At 42.3% G+C, this 10,175-nt stretch overlaps 1 protein-coding gene across 1 annotated transcript; it reads left to right on the top strand.

The window, feature by feature from the left end:
• Positions 1-5,871: 5,871 nt before the first annotated feature.
• Positions 5,872-10,016, top strand: LOC115683496 (major pollen allergen Ole e 10-like). The gene is made up of 3 exons (XM_030608025.2): positions 5,872-6,310; positions 6,529-6,562; positions 9,529-10,016. Exons 1-3 carry the CDS (start codon positions 5,968-5,970, stop codon positions 9,767-9,769), a joined length of 618 nt encoding a protein of 205 aa, XP_030463885.1. The 5' UTR covers positions 5,872-5,967; the 3' UTR covers positions 9,770-10,016.
• Positions 10,017-10,175: the final 159 nt, after the last annotated feature.

Genomic DNA, 10,175 nt, shown 5'->3' with positions numbered 1-10,175 from the left:
ATTGTCGAGTCGAGAAAAAAGTGGAAGAGACAACCAACCTAGCCACGGAAGATGAGGTGAAAGAAGATTTTCTCTTAATGGCATACAACAAAGTCAACACCGACAACGACACGGTGTGGTACCTCGACACGGCTGCAAGCAACCATATGTGCGGGCACGAGCATTGTTTCAAAGAGATGCGAAAGGTTGAAGCTGTATCTGTATCGTTTGGAGATGGCTCGAAGGTTGAGGTCAAAGGCCAAGGTACGATTTATTATTTACAAAAGGATGGTTTAGTTGGGTCAATTCAAGATGTGTATTACGTACCAGACCTCAAGAGCAACATTTTAAGTATGGGGCAACTCATGGAGAAAGGTTATTCGGTTTTTATGAAAGACCTGATATTACTATTGAAAGACAAGCAAGGGCGTTCAGTCGCTCAAGTTGAAATGGGGAGAAATCGGATGTACAAACTGAATTTGAGAAGTGTACGAGAAAAATGTTTGCAAGTCAATGTAGAAGACAAGGCGTCACTGTGGCATCTCCGTTTTGGTCACCTACATCATGAAGGCCTAAACAAGTTGGCAAAGAAGAACATGGTGCACGGACTACCGAACATGGAATACGAGGGAAAATTTTGTGAAGAATGTGTGCTCGGAAAGCATGCGAGAATGTCGTTTCAAAAGAAGGCAGAATATCGGGCTAAGCAACCTCTCGAGTTGATTCATTCCGACATATGTGGACCAATCACCCCCGAATCTTTCAGCGGCAAAAGGTATTTCATTTCCTTTATTGATGATTTCTCACGAAAAACTTGGGTTTATTTTCTGAAAGAAAAATCCGAGGCGTTCGAGGTGTTCAAAAAATTCAAAGTGCTGGTGGAAAAGGCAACCGGTAGACACATCAAATCTGTACGATCCGATAGAGGTGGCGAGTACACTTCGACGGTTTTCATGAAGTATTGTGAGGAGCAAGGCATAAGGCGATTTCTAACCGCACCATACTCTCCACAGCAAAACGGTGTGGCCGAGAGGAAGAACCGGACCATTCTCGACATGGTTCGGTCAATGCTCAAGAGCAAGAAAATGCCGAAGGAATTTTGGGCGGAAGCCGTGCAATGCGCCGTCTATGTTCAAAACCGGTGTCCACATGCGAAGTTGTATAATCAAACACCACAAGAGGCATGGAGCGGACAAAAACCGACAGTCTCTCATCTCAAAGTATTCGGCAGTTTGGCCTACGCACACGTGCCGGATCAGCGAAGAACAAAGCTCGAAGACAAAAGCAAAAGGTATATTTTCATTGGGTATGATGAGAAAACAAAAGGATATAAGCTATTCGACCCGATAAGCAAGAAGATTCTAGTGAGCTGTGATGTACGAGTTCATGAAGCAAATGAGTGGGATTGGAATAAAGCAACAGAGGGTATCATCAAAGTTGGAGAATCATCAACTGCTATACCAACAACCATACCGGAAAATTCTGAAACTATTGACGATGAAGATGAACCGCGACAACCCAAAATGCGAAGTTTATAAGATTTGTATGATTCGACAAATGAGGTACACCTTGTATGTCTTTTGGTGGATTCCGAGAATATAAGTTTTGAACAGGCGGTGCGAGACAAGAAGTGGCAAACTGCCATGGACGAGGAGATTAAAGCAATAGATCGCAACAACACATGGGAGTTAGCAGAATTGCCGAAAGGAACTCAGCCCATTGGTGTCAAGTGGGTGTTTAAGAGAAAGATGAATGCTCAAGGAGAGATAGAACGGTATAAGGCGAGACTTGTAGTAAAGGGATACAAGCAAAAGGAGGGAATCGACTATGACGAGGTGTTTGCTCCGGTTGCAAGAATGGAGACAATCAGATTGCTCATTTCACAAGCAGCTCAATTCAAATGGCCGATATTACAAATGGATGTCAAGTCGGCATTCTTGAATGGTGTGCTTGAAGAAGAAGTTTATATCGAACAACCACCCGGGTACATGAAAATCGGAGAAGAAAAGAAGGTGTTGAAATTGAAGAAGGCACTTTACGGGTTGAAGCAAGCACCGCGGGCGTGGAATACTCGTATCGATACATACTTCAAGGAGAACGGGTTCGAGCAATGTCCCTACGAACATGCCCTTTATGTGAAGAAGAGTGGAGGTAATATGTTATTTGTTGCTCTTTATGTCGATGACCTCATTTTTTTTGGGAATAATAATGAAATGATACAAAAGTTCAAGAGCACAATGACACGGGAATTCGAGATGACATATTTGGGCTTGATGAAGTTTTTCCTTGGTCTGGAGGTAAGACAAGGAAAGACGGGTATCTTTGTATCCCAGGAGGCATATACAAAGGAGATTTTGAAGAAGTATAAGATGGAGTCTTGCAATCCGGTTTCAACACCAATGGAACCGGGTGCAAAACTCTCTAAGTTTGATGGAGGAGAACGAGTCGACGCAAGCAAATACCGGAGTTTAGTGGGAAGCCTTCGCTATCTCACATGCACAAGGCCGGACCTTGCATTAAGTGTCGGCATTGTAAGTCGGTTCATGGAGGAGCCAGTTTATTCACATTGGAAGGCGTTGAAGCGAATCCTACGGTACATCCAAGGAACAGTGTCACTCGGGTTATTCTATACAAATGTGGCAGATTACAAGTTGGTTGGGTACTCCGACAGCGATTGGTGCGGAGACTTGGACGATCGGAAAAGCACATCGGGTTATGTGTTTTTTATGGGTGACACGGCGTTTACCTGGCTTTCAAAGAAGCAACCGATCGTGACACTCTCGACATGTGAAGCTTAATATGTGGCAGCATCTTTGTGTGTACGTCATGCGATATGGCTCAGAAATTTGTTGGGCAAGTTGGAGCAACAACAACTCAGGGCGACTGTGATACGAGTTGACAACAAATCAGCAATTGAGTTGAGCAAGAACCCGGTGAATCATGAGAGAAGCAAGCATATTGACGTTCGCTTTCACTTCATCCGAGATCAAGTGAAGGAAGGAAGTGTGGAATTAGTGCACGTGGCAAGTCGGGACCAAGTCGCGGATATCTTCACGAAACCGCTACCGACGATACTTCTCGACAACTGCAAAAGATTGATCGGCATGAAAGATGGCAGAAACATTTAAGTTTATGGGGGAGTTTTGTTGAATAAACATTAAATGTCCGTTTTTTATTAGTGCGTTATTTCAGCAGTTTTATAGGAAAATGAAAAGTCAAGAGTCAGCAGTTACTCTTACGGGTGATAATGGGTTTTAATTTTGGTTTATGGCTATTAATAGAATTGCCTATAATTAAGTCTATTTCAGTTTTAGAAGGGCAGACTACAACCTATAAATAAATCATTGTATTGCTTGTAAGGAAGACACAAAATCGAGAATAAAGCCTCTCTTCAGAAATTTCTTTCTCCACAAGTCCATAGTTTTGCAGCCAACAATCATTTTTTTACAAGAGGGAGCGACGAGGTTGGAGGTGATCCAAAGCGAGAGTGAGAGAGGGAGCGACGAGGCCGGAGGTGACCAAGAACAAAGAGTGGGTGGGGAGACGAGTTCGTGACTGCAATGGAGGAAGAGCCAGAGGCGAGGCGACGACTATGATGCTGCCATAGAGGGCCAAAGATGAGAGCTCAGCTGACAGGCGACTGGGAGCGAGATGAAGCGAGAGAATTGCGAGGATTGTGCACGAGGAGGACTGAGAGGCAACCTGAGGCTAGGGTTTTGTTTTAAGAGAGAGCGTGTGTGAAGAGGATTGAGCAGTGACAAAGGAGGAGTAGCGAGTGTAAGAGAGAGCTAACTAGGGTTTTCAAAACATAAAAATTAAAAAATATATACATATATCTACCGGTCCGGTTTAGGTGTTCCGGGGAACTAGAATTGGAAACTCGACCAGTGTTCATCGGTTCCCATTTATTGGAATCGAGAATCTCCTAAAATTGGTCGGCTCGGTTCGATTTAGGCAGTTTCCAATTTTTTTGCACACCCCTATGTGAAACATTAGGCATATTAGTAAATTGGGCCAATTTTCCTTGCTTGAGAGTTGGTGAGTTGCACCTTCATAAATTAGTCATGGAAGATTATATTTAGTTTGGGCATCTAATACTCCAAGTGAGACACGATGGGTACTTCAGGATAACAAATGTGTTTTGCTAGAGATGACCTCATTGGAATAATTGTCATCGAATGTCGACCACTTTTTGTACGGATGGCCAACCTCGGCTTCGAAGCTACGATGACAGTCATTGTATCTTCGAAGTCCCAACACAAACACCCTGACATCACTCTCACAAATCAAATGTACCATTTGTTCTGCATTTCTCACACTTATACCTTGATGATATGCAAAGCTCAGTGTCGCACATTGAGAAGAACTTGGAACATGACATTCCCTCCCATCTAATTTTCGTCAAACCCTCGTTGCGGGCGACTCGCTATCACTTCACACCATCATCGCTAGACCAAGGCCTCACATGAAGGGACAAATTTTACTTAATGGATGGAGACTATTAGGGGTGAGCATGGTCCGGGTTGGACCGGTCTAGCACTAACTCAATGACCAACCCGCACAGTGTTGGTCCCTAATTTTTGGGAGCGAGGACTGACTCTGTTGAGCCTGGGACCGAGGATCAGACCAACCCTATAGGTCTTGTCCGGTTCTAGGGTTAACCCGGGATCAACCAATTATTTTTTTGTTCATTTTTTGTATTGCTTGAAAGGACAAGTATACTATTTCAAATTACATATACATCAACAATGCGACATTGAGCAATCAAACTATGAACACCAGTACGTATCAAGCATAAATATAAGAAAAGATAATAACATATATTTCACACTTGCTAAAAGCAACAAACCATGAAAACGAACACGTGAAATACAATTAAACCATAAGAAGTTCAAAATACGTAATATAAACCATGAATTATACAACTTCATATCTTGTTCATTCTTATATGATCGCTTCAACTTTCAAACACCTGAAAATAAAACAAACAACACACATAATTAATACTTAATCAAGTATGTTTATCCAGCTAAGCTACACTCGTGAGGCGAACGAGAAGAGGCCAGAGGCGAGTAGCGAGGCGAGCACGAGCGAGGCAAGAGGCCGAGGCGAGCGAAGAGGGTTTCAATTTTTTTTTTGGTTGAATTAGGGTCGGGTTTCTTTCTACTTTCTAATTTACACGGCAAAATCAACTACATAAAAAAAAAACGGAAGAGGAGGTGCTAGGGTTTAGAGTAGATAAAAGCATATAATATATATAGGGTTGGTCCAACCCAGACTAACCCTAAACTCCCATGATCAACTTGCACAATGTAGGATTCAAGGGTTCTAAAACCAATGACCGACCTAGTTCCCTAAGAATTTGACCAGGACCGGCCGGGTTGGGCCAGTCTAAGATCGGTCCCGGGTTGACCTTGTACCGATGCTCACCATTGGAGACTATCCTAGTCAACATAAGGGCGCGTGCCACTTGGAGAAGAGCAACATGGTGAGTTCACCATGCCTTTTAGCTGGGGCATTGAGTTCCTCGAGCAAGATATGTAGATCACCTCGGCATTATAACCAGCTTTGCCATTTAGCCTGCCATGATCTGTCGTTAGGAGAGCAGCATTAGCTCATTGTCCACAAGGTTAATGGGCTAACGGGCGGGCTAATTGGGCTGCCGCTCGCAAGGTTAGCTCCACAAAAATGAAAGAGAGGCCATGCCAATGAGATTCATTCAAATTCTTCCAAAGTTCGACCCCCCCAAAAAAAATCCCAAAAAAAAGGAAAAAAATATTATCAGCAAAAATATATATAAATGTAGAACCAGACAGATCATCAAAAGCCGAAAAAGTAAAAAGAAGAATAAGAAGAGGAACAGCAAAAAAATAAAAATTATCAGCAGAGCAAAGTTTGTCTCTCTCTTCCTTTACTCCCTAGAAGCCTAAAGATCCCCCCCGCAAAACCTCATCTCACCACGCACCTCCACTATAACACCTTCCCTCCATGGCTCCACCGCCACCCCCACCGCTGTCCTCACACCCCTCGCCGCCGTTCCCCCTCCTCCTCCTCCTCCTCATCCTCTCAGCGGCGGCAACCGCAGCGAGGGCCGCCACGTGGTGCGTGGCCCGGAGCGACGCCAGCGAGCAGGCGCTCCAGAGAGCTCTCGACTACGCGTGCGGGTCCGGGGCGGACTGCGCCCCGATACAGGCGAGCGGCCTGTGTTACCTGCCCAACTCGTTGCAAGCCCACGCCTCCTACGCCTTCAACAGCTTCTACCAGCGCAAGGCCATGGCTCCCGGCAGCTGCGACTTCGCCGGCACCGCCACCGTCGCCGCCTCCGACCCCAGTCTGTCCTCCCTTCCTTCTCTCTCTCTCTCTCTCTCTCTCTCTCTCTCTCTCTCTCTCTCTCTCTCTCTCTCTCTCTCTCTCTCTTTTTCCGCCCTCAAAATAATGCTACGCATATCGAAGCGATAGCAATAAAAAATGAATTTACGTCTTCAAACTCACTTTTTCTCGATACCCGGTTAGATCATGGCTCATCATTCTTCTTAATGATTATCGCAGGTTATGGATCGTGCGTGTATCCATCGTCTCTAAGGTATGTTTGTCTCTCTCTCTCTCTCTCTCTCTCTCTCTCTCTCTCTCTCTCTCTCTCTCTCTCTCTCTCTCTTGTGTGTGTTCATCTCCTGCATCTTACGGTAGGAGTGGGGTACGTTGAGAGTCTCTGCAGTTTCTTGTTTTCCTTTTTCCTTTTACTTTCGCAATGGCACTATTAATACTCTTCAGTAGTTTAGAAATGGACAAACAGAGCAACCTAACTCAAGTCATTGGATGCGAGCGTGCCGGATGTTTTAGTAGTTCGCAGGCGATTTGTAAACGTATCTACGTGCGTGAATGGCGTTCTTGGCTGATGGTTCTCATGCATGATATCATATTTACGTTTGTTTGTAACTCAGCGTTTGGGTTTTGAGCAATACTAGGGTCTATATTACCACTGTTAATATATATAATATAAGTGCATATGTAAACTCACATATGTGGTTAATAATAAGGTTTTACTTAATAAAGGGTGACCAATAATTTAAAGGTGGTTTAGGGTTAGATCTTGGAGGGGTGATGGGGTTCATCAGGCCACCGACCTGTACTGCTTTTCAGGATCCATGTTTGCGTCTTATTTCAATTTCTTTTTCTCTTCTTTTTGTGGGGTTTATCGAGATCTTACGATCTCTCTTTTTCTTTCTTCAGCTTGCATCGACTTGTCCAAATTTTCAAAGTCGGTGTTCAGTCGCATTCTCTACAGGACAACTCTCTGCTCTCTGTTTCTCTCTCTCTCTCTCTCTCTGATAAAAGCTAGCGGTGTACTCCTGCCATGTCCCTAACCCCCACCCGATAATCTTTACTCAAATGAAAAGAAAGAGAAAATCCCTCGATAATCCATATGAAATCAGCCTGTGTTGTGGGAATCAAGAAGGAAAATGTTAAGCAACGAGGGTTTTAGGACGTTCGACCAGCTCTGTCAATGCGTTTTCAAACCCAGAAAAGTATTTCGCGTGTGTATTTGAGGTGCAATATTGCCTTACCTCACTGATTCTCATAGTTGTTTGGACATGACTTCATTGAAATTTTTATTGGGGGTGACTAATATTCATTGCAAGTGTCTTTGAAAAAAAGGTGGATTTGCATTTCATGAGTTATTATTTTGCGGAGAGGACAGAAGTATGAGAACATGAAATCTTTATAATCAACCAGAAAATGTGATTCAAAGTAAGAAAGTGATTGTAACCAAGTTTGTTCATTAGATGGTGTCATACCATCGCATTCGGTATGGTTATATGGAATCGCCGAATTTGTACTGGATTTCAAAGTAGGCTCCTCGATTGTGCGTTGTAACTATCGATATTCCAAATCTAGTCATTGTGATTAAGCTTAACAAAATGAGTTTTTAGCTCCGATGGGTAGGTTATCTTTTGAACCAGAAAAAGCGGGTATTTTTGACTTCTTAGGATATGTTTAATTATGATTGTACTCTTAATTTTTTTAAATTCCTGGTAAAGAATTCTGAATAAGTGAGGCAAATCCCACTTTTAGCTTAATAATGTAATGTTATTACATCATTCATTCGGTTAAGATTTGTTATACTAGGGCTGTTTTGGATATGTTGTTCCATTTTATTTAGGTCGTAAGGACTCGGTTATTTTTCTGGTAAAAAGTTGGGTATTTTCGTGGAGGAATATTCGGCGCGCTTCTTAAAATTATAAAATAAGATAATTTGAAAAAAAAAAAACAAGTGGTATTCGAGCCGTATATGTTATAGATCTCACCCAATTTCTTTTTTTTTTATCTCTTAAATTCTAAAAAAGAAGAAGAAAAAAAGAAAAACTCTCGTGGAAATACATTTTTTTTTTTCAGCATGTAAGGACAGTCTTTTCTTTGAAGTTGGGACACAGCGATCAACGAGGATCTTTTGCTAAGTACTAAGGCAGCATGTGGGGCCCCTTGAGGTCAAATTCTTTGACCAGCTGACGTGGATTTCCATGTCCAATGTCCAAATTTTATTATTTTTTCTTTTGGCTTTTTCCTAAGCTGGTGTGATGTTCAAGGTCCGGCTTTGAGGTTTGTACTCCCATTTTTCAAAAAGAGCTTTTTACACCAATATGCAATTCATTTTCCTAAACAAACTTTGCGTAAAGTATGTGATTTGAGTAAAATCCATGCATTTATTTCTTAAGTCTAGACTAAACTTATATTTAATTGGCATGCTTTTTTTTTTTCTTGTGTATTGTCCGACCGGTTTAAAAGCATTCATCGTAGGAGAACTTATTAAGGTAATTTCGGATATTTAAAAATGCGCGTTTTTTCAAGGGATCTACATGCATCATGTGGGCAAGTTGATTACACATATGCCATTATGAGTTTATGCGAAGAGTTCGATGATTTGTGGCGATACACCCATGGAAAATTCTTGCCCGATCGACTTCGAAATGAAATTAAAATTGTAATTACTAAGTATAAAAGGAAAGCTGTGAATTTGAGTCGATAAGCAATTGACAAAAAAAGACTCGAGCAGTAGAAAAAAGGTACGACATTCTCTTTGCAGGTGGTCCTCTCTCCCACTTTGAACCCCAATTGCCCAAAAAAATAAAATGAAATAGCATAAAATAAAATAAAATGATATTGAAAAAAGGGCATCTTGCAGAAGTGGAATGCCTTCACTGGGAAGCTTTGCTTTGCTTGATTCTTCTGGCCTCTCTAAAGCTTTAGTGTCACAACTCAAGATTCAAAAAGGAAAAGAAAGCCCAAAAAGACAAGTTGGTAAAAAATTTGGCATTGTTGACTTGAGCACACATCTTGGCCATTGCATATCTGGCAGTGAGTGTAGTGTATTGTATGCATTTTCAGATGCATTCTTACACATTTTTTCATTTGATTTGTGCATATATTGCCAAACTAGTATGTGATCCAACCCTTCAGTCTCTATATTTTTGCTTGCACATACTTCAAATCCTAGCTAGAATTAGAAGCTTGGGTCCAAAGTCTAATTCCCTCCTTTGGAAAAATCTTCAGCACAGCAGGAGGGACCACGGGCACGACGCCCACCACGGCTTTGCCGGCGACACCGACCACCACCGTGCCGAACGCGCCGACGATCCCCATCTTGTCTCCTCCCACGAGCTACGGCGGCACTGTAGGGGGGGTGCCGTATGCGGGAGCGACTCCTTCCGTCGCCGCGAAGCCGTTGGGAGCTTCCCGGCGACGTTCGGCGGTTGCGGGCTCGGCGATCTTTTGTATCTGGCTAATTTTCTGAGCTTGGGTTGGCATATATATTGCTGGTAATGCTTCAGTTTTGGTAGAAAAAATTGGGACCCTCTCACTTGATATCTTGAGCACTCCACACCTTTTCTTTTAAGGGTCTGCCAAAAGATTTTTTTCTGGGGGGCATAGCTGATCGGAATTAGGGTTAGCTAAGACAATCTTCAACGTGGTCCATCTTTTGTATGTCTATGAAAATTCCAATCTAAAGGCTAATTGACATGACATCTTCTGGATTCTTTTCATTTGATTCTTTTTTAGAGTTAAATTCATTATTTTTAAGTCTCGTCCATTTCGCGAAAAATAAATAATTTTAAAAAATTTATACTAAAAATGATCGGTGGTATCTTTTGCAATGAATAATTAGTGAAAAATATTCGACAACAATTTATATCTCAATG

This window comes from Syzygium oleosum, unplaced genomic scaffold (assembly GCF_021117445.2).
Source record: "Syzygium oleosum isolate NSW1041296 unplaced genomic scaffold, Sole_v2.1 Sole_v2.01, whole genome shotgun sequence".
Lineage (NCBI taxonomy): Eukaryota > Viridiplantae > Streptophyta > Magnoliopsida > Myrtales > Myrtaceae > Syzygium > Syzygium oleosum.
This window is presented reverse-complemented; position numbering and strand designations above follow the sequence as displayed.